Below are 16,107 nucleotides of genomic sequence, written 5' to 3'. Positions count from 1 at the left end.
GGGCCAAGCCAAGAGCGTAGCACGCAGCATACACTCTACTCTCTTTCGAAACATGGATGCTCTCATTGGTACTACCTGCTCTCGTTGTGTTGTGCTTTGACTGTGTATCTAATTTAGTCGTGTCGCACGCGCGAGTCGACTAGCTCCGATAGAAAACATCGAAAATGTTCACTTGAAAATAAAAGAGCCAGCGGGGGTTTTTTATCACGATATACAAAAGAGCTGAAAAAGCTTCTGTCAGCTACTGATACTGGCTGTTCGTATTTCGAATCGATACTTCCAGCTCGAAACGTGCCGGAAACACGGGTAAACATGGGCTCTATTGTATTGAAGTCTCTTTCCGTACTGCTTGGGATATTTTTCATATTTGTTGGCACCATGAAACTAACTTCCCACATTAGTAAGGATCTCCACAAGGATCTGGTAAGAGCAAATGTTATGAATATTATGTAATAATGCTGTGTTAATTTTTTCTTTTTATTTACTTGATTTACGAATCTCAGGATTACATAAGAGAGCGGCTTTACAAAAATATAAGACTCGTCGAATCACCGAGAGATATATTTTTTGATAATTTTAGCACTTACGTGATCCGACCGTGGATAAATATTGAGACTCAATTTCCTAGACACCCATGCGGGCTGACGAAAAGTAAAGTTTATTTGTATTATCAAGGGTAGTACATAAAATATTTAAAGTCGTGAAAAAAAATTGTCTGCAACTTAAAGTTTATTTGATATAATAAGTCTTGATTTGACAGTCATGGATGGTAAGATATGAATAGCTTCAACCTTGTTTCTCAGCCTTTATTTTGTACACCAAGGACTTTATTTACAGTCCTGTCGTTTTTGATAAATAGAAATAGATTTTTCCAAAAGTACCGCGTTAGCAGTAAATTTTTGTTTCTATTTTTGCATTTATTTCTATTGCGAATCATGAAGGTGCTATAGTTTATTTACTGTCTTGATGAAACGCCAAAGCGCTTTTCACTAAGGTTTATACATCAAAGACTTGGATTGTCGAATTAAGTTCATGTTCACTGCATAAACATTATTAAAATATTGAGTCCAGATAAAAAATTCATCAGATAAGAGATTTTAATTAGAATGAACGTACAACAATTGTTTGGATATTAGACTTCTTTATGTATAACAATAAAGTTATGTAAGAAATTTCAGCCGATGGCATTGTAGGGTTTTTTAGAATAGATTTCTGGCACGATTTGCTGCATTCTAATATAAATTGAAAGCCGCTTGTATTTGCAGATACTGTTCAATGATGCTTTCCTGTTTCTTAAAACATTATGCCCTACATTCAAACACTTATACGATTATAATTAACCCGGCTAAATTAATTTGCAGCGAAAGGAGTACGTTAAATATGCCAAGGTTTTTCCACTTTCGGGTACCCTTGATTTCAAAGTACCTAGCAAATGGTATCGAAGGGTCGTAGGATCACTAGAAATTATATGTGGACTAGCAATGGCATTAGTTCCAAATCGTACGTACATATTTCAATGGAACATATATATATATATATATATATATATATATATATATATATATTTGACTCCCATCAATTAATTCGCTTGCAAATTCTTTCAGATAAAGTAAAAAATATATCAAATGGAATATTACTTTTATTAATGATAATGGCTGTATATTCGCACTATATGGTGAACGATAAATTTGAAAGAATTGCCCCTGCGCTGGTGAGTACTAAATCCTATTTTCATATGTATTAAAAAAAGAAATTCGCAAAAAAATGAAAATATTAAAATAATACTTTGCAGGTTTTCTTTTTTATGTTAACGGGTCGATTAGTAATAGATTGGCAGTTAAGACGAGAGGAATCACAGCCAATTACGTCGAATGGTGTAGATGATAAAAGTAAGAAGCAAGACTGAGCAAAACCGAAAATAAATTGGTCAATATTTCTTTGCACAACAAAAGTCTCCAAATGAATACAATAGCGGAGTGTTCGCACGTTCTTCTAATAGACGTGAAATCTTTCAAGTGCTTGATGAACAAAATGACACGTATTTTGATTTTAATCAAAAAAGAGTACGTGTGATTTCAACGCATATTACCAGCGGGTGTAACGATTTATGTATATAATGATATTGACATAATCGGAATTGAAGTTCTTCCATTAATACGTTCACTGTGTAACAAAATGTCGAAACCTTTTCGCGAACCGGAATTAGATTTTTGCTCTTTGTAGCAAAATGTAATAATTATTAATTAAGACATGTCGCCCATTGACGACTCTAGCATCCCTCAACGCAAGGCTAATGCCACTGATCGGTAACACTGTGTTCAACAAAAAATGTTTTTCTTGCATCAAATATAAAGCAATTACAATTCTGAGTTGTTTATGACTACTATAATCTCAGTAGTGATTACATTGACTAGTTGGACTTGTTTTGTGGTAAGTAAGAATTACTGCACAGGCTACATAAAGATAAATTGTTTTCTTTCTTATAATTTCTTGGTGACAAAATCCACAATGTTTTGTAATCACTTGTCCAATTGCATTTTTGCAATTATTCTGCTAACAACGCGTTTATTTTTTTATGCTCGGGAACGTGTGCTTTATATATAAATTGCGGAAAGGGATTAAATAATCATGAAACTTTATTCAATCCTTGAATATTTATTGTGTATACGGTAGAAATCTATTGCAGCGATTGCAAGGTACGATTTCCTAAGTTCCTGTCATTTATCGAGACGGATAATTATAAGACATAATATAGTTTTGATGATCAGCTCCGCTCATATAAAATATTTCTTATATTCCTATAACATGTTAAAGGTTTAAAATTGATTTATTTTTTTCTATTAGTGAATTTTTCCATTGAATATCTCTGTACTTCACGACCTCGTATACTATTCGAATATCTTTCTTCTATTATGCTTTACTTATACTTCAATTATGGATCGTCTTTTCAGTTTTGTTGATCAATACCGGTAAAATATCTCTTCATTGTTAATAACATTTTAGCTGACGTACAGTTTTTATGGAAACTGTACATATATAAGCATCTGTATAAAGAGTGTCCATTGTTAAGTTTTTCCTTCAATGAGCGCATACGACTTCGTACAGTTCAACGCAAAAATTCTCGACACTATTTCAGTGGATTCGGTAAGCATGTACAGTTTTATAGTCCACATACGGACAATCGAATGCTGCAGAAACACTAGTGTATTAAATGTAAAGGAGTAATTTTCGTCACTGGGCGACATGCACATTCCTGGTAGAAAACGACATACGCAACGAACGTGTTAAATTGTAAGCACAGCGTTAGTGATGATAACCAGTGGATCAGAAACTAGAGCGAGTATACGTACACATACTAGACAAGAATTCTTTTATTTCCCTTTTATAAAATCAATTTCCAACAATAACATATGGATTAAACTTGTGCAAGATATAAATCAAATTTTTATATAAGTCACTCGATCATTTTTTTTCTAATAAAAAACAAGATTTTTATAAACTACTGGTGAAATTCATTTACAAAGCTAGAGTGTTATTTATAGAACAAAGTCTTTTTACAAAATGTAACGATCATAGGCCCAATATTTAAGGTAAATTATTAAAGCGTAAGAATGGATATTACTATATCGAGTGACCTTGAAAAAATCACTGGTTCATTAATTGTTGTGGCAATATTATTTATTCATCTCGATAAGAAATATATGTTCAGTATTACTGTATTCTATAATTTGTATCAATTAAATATTTATTATTGCTATTAATATTATTCGTAACAACACGAAAAATGGTTTAATCGGTGGTATGTTCAATAGCAAAACTACTAAACAAGTTAGAGTTCAACTTCAGTTTAAAGCAATGATTTAATAAATCATTGAAAGGCTAGTAAAGGATACCCATTTATCTGAAATAATTGCAATCTCATGATAACGCTTCCTTTAACGTAAGACTCTAACTGCCACAAAAATAAATGTGTTCTCCTTGGGGATTGATTGATAAGACATGTAAATAATATTACTATGACAAATTTAGAATATAATTACGCATTCTCCTGTTACGCTGATCTTATCATTCGTTTATAGGACCTTGGGAAATTTTGTGATTGTACTTTTCTACTATAAAAAATAGGGAAACTATAAAAATTATATTGATTACAAAGATTTGCAGTTTTAATAAACTAAGAATATTCCCTGATAGTCCTGTAATATGAAAAAGATAAGAAACCTATATCGAGCGTTGTCTTAATTTCTACAATTTGTAGAACATCAATCGAAAGGAATGCATGAAAAAATAAAAATCCAATTTACTATACTGCAATCGCTATTTGATTTCACATTTTTGCTCGTTTAATTAACATCTTATAACGAAGAAAATATGAGCTTACTTACCTTACGTATATAAGTTACTTAGCATTTGCAGAATTTCAGTTTATCGAAAAATATATTTTTTACCGACCAACGATAGGTCGCAACCTTATCTTACCTACGACCAAGTATTACCAGAACAAGATAACTCTTGCTATATCTATTGAGTATGATAACGAAATCAATGTTTTTTCCAGCGTATGGTTAAGGAAATTTTCTTTGTATAACGAAAAGATTTATAGATCAATATATCGGATATTTAATACAGCTTGAACAAACAGTGATTTATAAACATCCATATAGTAAACTAAATTCTGAGAAGCATCTTCAGATATATAATTACAAAAAAGGAGCAGAAATTGCAAGAGGCCTTCTTCGAAAGAGAGAAAATTGAACGAGAATAAAAAATATGAATTAACAATTGGTAAAGTGGAGGTAGTTTAAATAAAAATGTCAAAGAATCATTTATATATTTTCAATATTTTGTATACCTTATTTATTTCTTTTTTATCTTCGTATAATAATCATAAACGTACAATTTAAAACAATAGTGCTCGTGTTGTTTATGCAATGTACAGGATGATACTCTTTAAGCTATGGTACAGTCCGAAATGAAATATAAATCAATAGATTATTCCTTTAGTTAAATTTTTAAATACAGTATTTTCACTACTGGATGACAGTGTCCTTTTCATGGTTTCTTTTGATCACATGCCCACGCATAAGTGCATCAGAAATGCGCTTACTTTTCATGTGTCGGGGGTTTCCGATAGCTTTTGTGTGTCTATCTACAATTACGTTTTTTGTAAAATATTCATTATTAGGTTTACGATATGATTTTTCTCCTTCTGCCATCGATAACGTTATATAACCATTCGCATATCCGCACGCATTACACTTTATATTACATCCTCTTTCCTTGAACCGATCGATCTTTGCTCTCGTTTGAAAGCTGTACCGTTTAAATAATTAAAGCTATCGACTATCTATATTATATTTAATATCTACAAAAAACTATAATTTATGCTCGTTCGATGGACGAAAAACGAAATTTTAATCCGCCATACGCCCGTTTATTAGTCAAGTGTCTTGACCGCAAACATCTGCAAAGCAAACGCCATCGTCAAATGCAAAGGTTCACAAATTTCGAATAATTATTATAATATGCATTTGTATAATTATACGTCGTTATAGAGAAAACCGAATAGGTGGACGTTGCGGCAAATCCTACGGTCGTAACTCAGTTAGATCGACAGTCAGAAATTGAAACAGATGAATTAAGCTAAGGTGATCTTAAATAATTTGGTTTGGTATTACAGGTTTTGAGATCGCGTATTTTACCTCTCTTTCTGTCTTTTCTCTCAATGCTCATTCGTTCGTACGATTATACCTTTTTCACCCACCCACCCACCCACGCACGCACGCGCTCCAGGCACACGCGACCACACATACACATACGCACACACACACACACACACACACGAACACTACATTTTGTTTGTTATTCTTTTTTGCCTTTCTCTCATCTCTCTCGAATCTTACAATGATTCGTTTGTCGTTATACATATGCCCCGCGTATATACCTCGCACATTCTCCATTCCTCTCCTCTTCGAAACTTTGCTCTAACGTGCACGCATCGTTGCTACTCGTACTTTCGTTCGCTCAAAATACATTCGATGTATGTATATTTGTATCTCTTCGATACGGACTATCGACGAAGTACACGAATAGTCGCGACGTTTAAGAATTTCGCGTCCGCGTCGATTGTCAGGCAGTTCGACTCCGTGCGTGCTTAAAATTTCTCTCCTTGTAGGCGGCTTTCCTTTTTTTTTTTAAACGTCTTTAAGTTACGAGATGTTCATTTTAGGTATTATAATATATATATATATATATATATATTTATATATATATGTATATATGTACATTGATACTGCATTTCACACCGTCTCTTTGCTGCTATCCCTAAACGTTATAACTACTATAAGAAACTTAAGATTGAAGAAAGAAATGTATCGATCACTGGTCTTTTGTTCTGAAATGCCCTGTCTCATAGCGTTTGTTCATCGTGCCCTTGCGCTCACGGATTTCTAACTCGCAAAAGGTAGCTTACGGCTTCTTTCCCTTTTTATTCCACTAGTTTCTCTGTTTGTCTCGTTAAACTGCGGACTAGAGTTTAATCGAAGATTAAAATTTAATCTGGTAAATACTAGTTTGATTCTTAATGTCGAGAAGAACATTGTCTCGCTCCATCTGTCGTCTTTAACAAAGTATCTCACACACATTCTATACTCGCGCGCTCATTCATACTACGTACTTTTTTATCGCTCAACTTTTAGGCATGGATATTAAGGGTAGTAATCCTTCTTATATAATAATATTCTCCCGTTTATGCGTCGCTTATAAATATAGGCCAAATATTGTATCCTCGCTCTAATCGGAAAAGAAATTTATATACGCATCGCGCCAAGTTACTCAACGATCCTGTCACTATATTCTTTTGCCACATTCCTTCTTTTATCTCGTTAAATATTTCCATTAATTTATTATATATTATGTTGTGGTTTCTTGCCATGAGCCGCTCGTTTTCGAGAGTGTCGAGACTTTATTCCAGTCGCTCGCGCTGTACGCTGCTCTACTATGTGTGTGTATTCTTGGTTGTGTGTACGTGCATGCGCGTGAGTTTGTCCTTTTCTGTTCAATCGTACGATACAGTTTTTGTATAATTGTGTATATTTCGTCGTTATACCGATAGCATATTAGAGAGGTTTAAGTGTAGTAAATTATTTTTAGGTAATTATACATATATATACAGGACTTGTACGTGTACGTATTCTCTTTAATCGATTCGTGTTCGCTCGTGTGTATCTAGATGTACGAGTGGCTGTTTCTGTATGCGTGTGTGCGTGTGTGTGTGCGTGTGTCTCTGCGTTTTGATTCGTATATTCTTAAGTGTATAATTTTGTACAATTATTTACATAGATTCAAGCTTAAGAAAGCGCACAACAGCAATTGTTATACCACCTGCTATTCTCTCGCTTCGGTCCTATAATAAGGGCTAAAAACTCTCATTCGTTCCATCTCTCTTTCGCACGCGCATTCCCTTTCTCGCTATCATCGCATATAAGCTCTATCACAATGGCTTTACAAGCCGTATTGTTATCGCAATAATTTTAATTATAATAAAATACTCGTAATAATAATGATTATTATCGTAATAGCAATAAAATATTAATAATAACATAAGCCTAATAATACAATCGATATTATTGGCAATAAATTGGTAGTAACTGATAATCTTCATCACCAATCGTCAAGTTTCATCAACATTTTTAGTTAAAATAGAAAAAGCTAAGAACGATATTTTCAGATATAGTTTCAAAGGTTTTTTTTCACTTTTCTTTTGGTATACCGCGCACGCGCCGACTCGCCAATCATCTTATCGACGCTCAACGACGGCGAACAATGATTATAACCGATAAAATGGAAATCCTCGATACAAAGACAATAAAATTATAATAGCTAATAATGAAAATAACGCTGATAATAACATTGGTAACGGGCACGGGAGACCCCCCCTTTTCTCTCTCTCTCTCTCTCTCTCTTTCTCTCTTTCTCAAATTCTCTCTTTACTCTATAAATAGATGACGGATAATAAAAAGCAGAAAAAGAGCGGCATAATTCCCTTATAATATAAATACGACGCGCATCAACGAAACGGATAAAGGAGTACATAACCGGAGAGAGGATTGTGTATAACATTAACAGCTTAAACGTTACGGGACAGACGAGGAGAGTATAAACAATAACGTGAATCACAATTATGCGATATAATGATTAGGCGCTCGTCTTGGCGCGTAATTTTGTTAAAAATTAATGATAATTCGATCTAACAATTGGTTATTCGGAGATTGCACTATGGCGAACCCCCAGTCCTTTTCGCTTTCCCGCTGTGCACGTGATCAATCTGCGCGTCTATGCATGCCTCCCTGGCTCCAATCGAACGAACAAGGACAGCACGGAATATATTACGCTGGAAAATGAAAAGGAAGAACGGGGTTCTCTCGAATTTCGAGCGAATCGCAACGAGAGAGCAACGGCGAATCAAGTGTCCTCTCGTCGCATTACAGTCTTTAAATGATAATAGCTCAGCTGCAAGCTGCGCACACCAGCACACTATACATCCTATATACCAATGTCGTAGAGATCGCTCATAAACTCTGCGGACAGTTTCTTTTGATTGATTTCAATTCGATCCCTCGAATTCCCAAACGATTACGTTATTATAGTTTTCTTCGCGAGGATCAGGCGTTCCTATTCTCAGTCCCGTACGCTACTTTACGTGGGTACGACGTTCCTGGAACATATATCGTGCACTAGCCCTTCTAATGATAATGCCCTAGCGGTAGGCAGGACTCGGTAATGAAAGCACCGAATCCTATAGCTGGTTTTCATCGCTTGCTTAAAACTTAATTGGAGCAGGGTCCCCGGACCTCGTAAGACCGTACACGTACACCGAAGCATCGATTTTTGGTCGGACCAGTATCTCTCGATCGGTCTCCTCTCGATATTACGAAATAAGGCTCTCACTTTCGACCAGTGTTCCAATTGTCAGTGGTGCGAAGGCACAACGGGCCAACTGAACAACAACGTGGCTTCCCCTAATAGTCCCACGTTTCATCGGGCTCGTGCTTCACGACGTCCTTCGGACAGTCGCCGGATTCGGACTGTTGCGCGGACTTTTGGGCCGAGGGTGGTCTCGGACAGGAGGCCGGACTGTTCTGACCGGACTTCGGACTGGGCATCGGACTGTCGCGATCGGCTCCGTTGTTCCCGGACACGGAGGACACGTCGCTCTGAGCGTCTTCCTCGTATCTATCTTGGACTGGAGTAGGCTCCACTCTCACGGTCTCCTCGTTCTCCCTCTTAACACCGTAATCGTCCGTCTGCATCACGCACACCCCGTTGATGATCACCTCGTCACCAGTTCTCGCTGGCTCCTGCCACTCCGGATTCACCCACTGAGGCGCCGCCGGCTTCCTACGATTGGACCTCGCGATCGTAGGCGCCGGTGTCTCCGTCGGTTCCCTCTTGATGCTCCCCGCGGAGCCATCCGAGTCCTCGCTACCGAGATTGCTCATGGCATCCTCCGCGTCCTCCTCCTCGAACTCTTGATTCAACTCTCTCTTCAGCGAGTTCATGGACAAGTCCAGACCGGAGCATTGCTCCTTCAACGCGTTGCCCACCAGAGCGGCCAGATTCGGATTGAAGTAGGGAGAGTAGGGCAGTGGTACGTTGCCAAGACCCAGCCTCTCCTTCTGCATCTCCAACAATCTCTGATTCAGCAGCAATCTGAATTGCACCGGATCGAAAGGTTGCCCCGGCTCCCTCGGTGACTGCGGCTCCGGTTGTCCGTGAGGCGTCTGCTGTTTCAGTCTCATCCGATGATTGTGGAACCAATTTGTTATCGTCCTCGAGGAGAGCGCCAGCTCGCCAGCGAGGAACTCGATGGTGGCGACGTTCGGATACGGGTCCAACGCGAACGCCAGCCTCAACGCCTCCTTCTGCTCCTCCGAGAAGAGGACCCGCTGCTTCTTCGCCGACGCCGGCCCGGAACCGGGTGACGCCGCGTGATAAAATTCCGCGGTGTCGTTGCTCGAGGTATCCGAGCTGTTATCGTGGCCCGGACCACTGCTGCGTCGTCTCTTGTTAGCCTCTCTGCGCTCGTTCTTCAGTGCCTGCAGTCGATCGACGTTGTGAGCGTCCGACAGCCAAAGCTGCATTCTGATGAATGGCTCGCGTCCCTTTATGCTCAACATGTGCCAGGGCTTTGGTTTACTTAACAGTTCGCTAACGGAGCCTTGCGACAGGCCCAGAACCGCCTCGCCGAAGATCTTTTGACCTATGTTGTTGGCCAACAGGGCCTCCTTGATCTTCGTCGTGATGGTCTGCGTATCCAGATCCTGGGTGAGCGCAGCCATCTCGTAGACGCTCGGCGAAATGTGAGGATGCAGTCCGCGAAGCGGCGACGGCGTCATTTGATGATGCGGCGAGTGCAGGCTTATCTGTTGCTGCTGCTGTTGTTGCTGCTGCTGCTGTTGCTGCTGCTGCTGCTGCTGCTGCTGCTGCTTCTTCTGCAACTCTTGCATGTTCAGCTGTGCGTGGGGGTGGTGGGGCCCGGTAGGCGTCAGCATCATCGGGGGAGGTGGTTGCGGATGCGTGGGGAGTTGCGGAAGTTGCGGACTCGGCTGTGGTGGGCCCAGCTGCATCTGACTCTCCTGCTGATGCTGCGCCGCGGCCTGCGCCGCTGCCTGAGCGGCTGCCTGAGCCTTCGCCGCGTTCTGAAGCTGCTCCTGGACCAGTTTCGTCGGTGGCATCGGTTTCATTGGAGTTCCGCATGCTGCAATTCGTCGAATCGTCAGTCAGTTTTAAATTAGCTTCGACAACGATCTGTCATAGTTCGTAAGCTCGCCTCGAGTGACGCCACGAGAGAGAGAGAGAGAGAGAGAGGATCGAGTCGAAAGGAGAAACTCCCGAAGAAGCAAACCTCGTGACGTCATTGAAATTTCTGATGGCTGAGCTTGCAAACTACAGGAATAGTAAAATAACAAAACATCTATATTGACCTGAGTTAAACTTACGAGGCAGGCCGCCGTAGCCGCCGGTCCTCATCAGCTTCTCCGGGGCGATCTTGTATTGACTGGCTACCAGCTTGTGCACCGCATTGTCGTCCTCCAGGAACATCTTCATTCTGATGAACGGCTCGCGGCCCTTCTGCGTAAGCATGTGCCAGGGCTTGGGACGAGCCAGCAAGTCGGACACGGATCCCTGAGAGAGACCGAGCACCGACTCGCCGAACAAACGCTGCGAGATCGAATACTGGGACAACTGTTCCTTCACCTGTACGCAAAGTTCAAATATAAAAACAATATTGTTTTACTGAAAGGAGGATATTTAGGAAAGTGAAACTTGCTTTTTTACGCACCCTCTTCACAATGTCCTCGGTATTAAGGTTATTATACATATCGAATTGCTGCTGCGTGATGGGAGGAAGAACAGCTTTGAGCGGCCTCTGATTGGCTGAGTGGTGGGTTGGTGTGGACGGTTGACTGATCAGGCTATTGGTGATCGAGGCCATTCTCTGCAGAGGACTCGCCGCCGCAGCGTTGGAGAATTCCTCGCTGGGAGTCATAGCCGGTGGTAAAATGGAATTGCCCAATGGTGAACTAGCGCTAGATCCACCTGGAGTCGATTGGGGCCCTGATATTTCTTGCTTTGGTCGAACTAAGGAAAATGCGCTACCGGCGTGTCTCATCGCTTCCTCCATCTTCTCCTTCTCCTCGTCGGACACGCCATTCAGCATCTTGCTTCGAGGATCTGTTTTGCCCAGACTGAGATCTTGCACACCGCCACCGTTCGTCGCCAAGTGATGCTGCTGCAACGCCTGCTGCTGAAGGGCCAGGAGCCCGGGCAAACCGGGCAATCCCGGAAGTCCGGTCAACGCTGGATTCTGCCCAGGTCCTCCCGCATTCAGCTTCTGCAACTCTCGATGGTAAGCGTCCAGGGTCATTCTGATGTCTTCCTGCGTGCGCTCTATCCCCTGCAAGCCTTGGGTCCCACTGAAAAAATGCGGAAACATCGCGCTACGATTAATCGAGGTCACGTGCTGTCCTCTATAATACTCGTTGGGGAATTTCACATTTTCGCTTGATCGGAGTGTGGTGAAAAATAGTCATAACAATGGAGTTTCGCGATCGTCGCTATATCTACGCACATGTTCGATATAATATATAATATATAGCTATCCGGAAAACTAGCATGGAGAGCTTACCTGGATGGAAAGTCTCGTGGTCCACGCATGTCCTCCACCCTTCGTCCCATAAGCTTCGCCAATTCCTCCTGGTAGATTCTTATAACCTTCTCTTGTGGAATGTCATCGTTCTCATACTTTTTCAATCTCCTATTTTGACTATCGAGTCTGTCCTTGCTAAATGGACTCGGACAGCCAATACGACTCGGGCTCTTACTATCGGCATCATTCGACACCTCATGATCGCTCCTCATCTGCAGATGACCCGATTCTGAGAGAATGTGAGCCAACCTCTCGTCACTTATATCTGGTGGACCACTATCCTGTGGTCCTCGCGCGAATGCTGGTATTCCTTGCTCCTTGCCTGAAACATACTCTATGGGTGAGGCACAACTTGTGGTGCGTTCTTACTCGGTTCGATATCTTAAAAGTAGAAAGACACATGAGAATAATGATTAGTTTTAAAAAGTTAAGAAGCTACTTTATATGATACATATAAAGTTTAGGTATATACACTATATATAAGATTGTATATTACAGAAAGGAACTTGGCTAGCGATTGGATTCGTTAACTCGTATATCGAGATTTGTGAAATAGAAAAATTACGAATCACACGCTATAATTATTCGGTTCTTTATAAAGTAGCTCCAACTAAACGCTTTCTTTCTATTCAATCAGCGATTTTGCAAGGACAACACCAAACAGGTTTATTCGCCACAATATCGCCGTAGCACACTCGACTTTTCATTGAAATCCAACGGAATAACGACAATATTTTTGATTTTTTGTCCATACTATATATATATATATATAACATAGACTGGCTACTAGATAACGATAGCTGTGACGTTAGGAGTGTCCCCTCAATAAGGACAGGAAGAAAATTCGAGGATTGTACGCGTAGGCTCGTTGGCGAATGATTAAAATATCCGCTTTTGGACTTCACCCTTGCGGTCTTGTTCCGAACGAAGGATGAGAGTAGTCCTTTTACGTGCTTACAGTATAATTGACCAATCATCCGCAGATTCAGACAAATGTGAACTATCGATCAAGACTTTGATTGCTCTATAGGGTAGAACACGATATCGCAGAGGTTATGACTATTCACCCTTCATTAGTTTTCCGAGAACAAATACTGGAAAATATTCTATAATAGTGTACCTATAAAACCAATGTAATACAGAGAGTATCTTGAATGTTGCCAATTTTCAATATTTATTCTTAACTCGGAGTTGGAAGCTGATATTCATCTTACATTTTCTCTTTATTTTATTGTCATTATAACCAATGCTATAGCAACGTGTACAAGTATCAGTTGTACCAAATCTCGACTCTTCCAATGAAATTTTGATCCTTCCTTTGATAAATTTTCAATAAAAAGTTTGCCACGAGAGTGTATATATATACTACAACATATTTTTAATAGAGATAAATCTTAGAATTTGTCATAAGTCAAGCAGTGGCATTAACACGCTTAGAATCACAAGTAGCTTATTCATAAGTTCTTGGCACGTACATCGACTTTTCTTTTATTTGAAAAACGTGCGGCCTCCTAGATCTACTGGTCTTTGCTCTTGGATACTATATACCAAATCAGGAGACTCGATCGAAGAAAGCTTATTACAGAAGGCAAGTGTGCTCTTCGCTATGATTGAAAGATAATTTGAGAGATGAGAAAGAACACTTTGAAAGGAAAAAATTAAATATACTGATTTGAATGTTACGTGATTGGATGTACTATGAATTTGGAATCGCACCGTGCATATTATCTCAACATTTGATCCACTGCCAACAAACTTCGTCTTGTATTAACGATTCTCATCGCCCTTTCAAACGTAAAGGGGAGCCTTCAATTCTCTGCTAACGAACTTTTATTATTAACCCTGTAGCGATAAAATCAGCTTATGCCGATTATTCCTAAACCTTTGTTTCTACGTAAATTTTCTGATTCTACGATGATACACTCGTAGGAATTTTACGCATGCATAATTCGAATTTATCTCATATTTCGTCAAACTGTGCGAGCTATAAACAAGTGCTCGAAAAAAACAAACAAACAAACAAAAATACGAATAAAGAGTTTTAGTCGCAAAAATAAATCAACTTTTCCAATGAAAATTTTGTCTCTAAACAGAAATCGATTCTACATATGCTCTGCAGTCTTCCGCGTTAGAAATAATAATCAAATCAGGCCGTGCGTCTATCTCAGGACGAAGCTTTCGCGTTCAGATCCGATGACGAAACGTCACGGCTCGTTCGTCCTTACTCTGGATCACGTTCAGCGGCAAAACTCAATTATAAAAAATTGACTGAGGGAAAGATTTTCAAAGAACAATTGTATGCATGTGGAACAATGGGAGCTATCTAAATACGAGCTGCTTCTACACACGCAAGCAACCGAACGGAAACCGTATTTCGCGTTGACTTTATCCTCGTTAAATTGTTTCAAAACCAAGTACACGAACAGCAACGTTTTCTTTGCGCCTTTAAATCAATTTGCTTCGTAGCGTATTTCAAGATAGGCTCGCTTTCCTAAACAAATGCACAAGAATTTCAAGCGAGCGATGCTGCTGTATTTATTGTACATTTAACTGATTTTATTGCAAAATATTTGAAAATTTTAGACAATGGAAAACTGTGCCACACAATCTAGACCCTTAGTTTATAAATAAATATATATAAAAAATAATTACTTTTTATCTCGACTGATCAATGCAAGCAATGAACTACTAATTAAGTAGAGATTCTTCCGAAATGCGTAAGATAATAGTCGGCCGTCTATATAAAACCGGTTAAGACATGTGAGCTGTGAACGGATCAGCAACATTTACAATAGCTTGTTGCAAAATCTGGCACGATTTCATGAGAACTCGGTTGTGTGTCGCTTTGGAAACTTACTGATTGTTGCGCGAAATGAATTCCTGATTGCAATGTTTCAGAATATACCTGCAAAAGTGGCCATTGTTGCTCGCTGCTGCGCCTAATGGAAAGCGCGTACTCGTTATGCCCTCTGTCTACAACGTTCATCTAAATACTCCTGATATAGATTGTAACTTGCGAAAAACTAATTCGCGTGTAAATCGCCGACAAAATAGTGCAGTAAATTCTTAGTTAGCGCAATCTTTTTAATATACATAAAAATGCGCGACTATAACAGCATCGTTGCATTATTAGCCGAAGGCTTAAAAAATTAAAGTTGTTAAGTCCGAGTGCTGCAGCCTTAATTTTCGATACCGTAATCAAATAAATCAATAAGCAATGATGCACTGAAGATCTTACCAGTTGAATGTATACACTCTCTTAGTCTCTCTCTCTCTCTCTCTCTCTCTCTCTCTCTCTCTCTCTCTCTCTCTCTCTCTCTCTCTCGTTCTCCACATCATATTTCTATTTCACGCCTGCCGTTAATAAATGAGGCTAACACAGATCATTACGAGGTTTTCATTCTCTCCACGTTAACTTGTAATTAATCATCTATTTCATACTTGCTAACGTGTAGTACCGATAAATATCTGAATATATTTTCACGCGCAATCATATTTGGCTAGAAGGTTTTCACGTGTTACACACGAATGTTTTATTGGTTACCTGCAGTTTACGTACCAAGTGCTGAATAGATTCGTATACATATAATATTTAACACGTTTACATGTATATACAACACAGAGTATATATATATATATATATATATATATATATATAGGTAAGGAAAAGCTGATAAAATCAGTATAAAAACAAGTAGCCTGACTAATGAACGAAACTCGTTTGCGATGGATGCAATAGTAAACGTACACGGGCTTGCCCGCCTATGGCTGTGAGGGTGGTGCAGGGAAACTGCAGCACACGACTTGTAATACATTTAACTGACGTTGAGATATATGACGTATCGACTCCGTAGAAATCGTCGATACAAGGTTCCTTGGCTCCTTCTGTGCAGGGA

General features: G+C 39.5%; 2 protein-coding genes across 6 annotated transcripts in view; one reads left to right on the top strand and one right to left on the bottom strand.

The window, feature by feature from the left end:
- Positions 1 to 4,829, top strand: LOC136776064 (novel acetylcholine receptor chaperone). The gene is made up of 4 exons (XM_066731400.1): positions 1 to 423; positions 1,362 to 1,500; positions 1,605 to 1,711; positions 1,793 to 4,829. The coding sequence occupies exons 1-4, from the start codon at positions 313 to 315 to the stop codon at positions 1,904 to 1,906; spliced, it is 471 nt and encodes a 156-aa protein (XP_066587497.1). The 5' UTR covers positions 1 to 312; the 3' UTR covers positions 1,907 to 4,829.
- Positions 4,830 to 5,783: 954 nt separating this feature from the next.
- The window catches only part of cut (homeobox protein, cut), a 111,291-nt gene continuing 100,967 nt past the window's right edge, over positions 5,784 to 16,107 (bottom strand). For 2 of the 5 annotated variants that reach the window (XM_066731671.1, XM_066731672.1), the window contains exons 6-9: positions 12,191 to 12,545; positions 11,345 to 12,002; positions 10,986 to 11,259; positions 5,784 to 10,759 (exon numbers count right to left, since the gene is read on the bottom strand). In XM_066731671.1, coding sequence (XP_066587768.1) covers positions 9,021 to 10,759; positions 10,986 to 11,259; positions 11,345 to 12,002; positions 12,191 to 12,545 — 3,026 coding nt within the window. In that variant the 3' untranslated portion in view covers positions 5,784 to 9,020. The remainder of the gene's footprint in view (positions 10,760 to 10,985; positions 11,260 to 11,344; positions 12,003 to 12,190; positions 12,546 to 16,107) is intronic. The other 3 variants (XM_066731674.1, XM_066731675.1, XM_066731673.1) reach the window with 3 other exon arrangements.

Source organism: Prorops nasuta, unplaced genomic scaffold, assembly GCF_024137725.1.
Source record: "Prorops nasuta isolate Cenicafe-Biocafe unplaced genomic scaffold, Cenicafe_Pnas_1.2 PNAS00009, whole genome shotgun sequence".
NCBI classification, from domain to species: domain Eukaryota; kingdom Metazoa; phylum Arthropoda; class Insecta; order Hymenoptera; family Bethylidae; genus Prorops; species Prorops nasuta.
The sequence above is the reverse complement of the archived record's forward strand: the minus strand, read 5'-3'. Positions and strand labels throughout refer to the sequence as shown.

What these genes read in the sequence shown, in the direction of transcription:
- LOC136776064 (XM_066731400.1), top strand. Translation starts at nt 313, where the DNA reads ATGGGCTCTATTGTATTGAAGTCTCTTTCCGTACTGCTTGGGATATTT. An exon ending in AGGATCTCCACAAGGATCTG is followed by an intron (nt 424 to 1,361) that starts GTAAGAGCAAAT and finishes ATTAATTTGCAG; the next exon opens with CGAAAGGAGTACGTTAAATA. An exon ending in AATGGCATTAGTTCCAAATC is followed by an intron (nt 1,501 to 1,604) that starts GTACGTACATAT and finishes AAATTCTTTCAG; the next exon opens with ATAAAGTAAAAAATATATCA.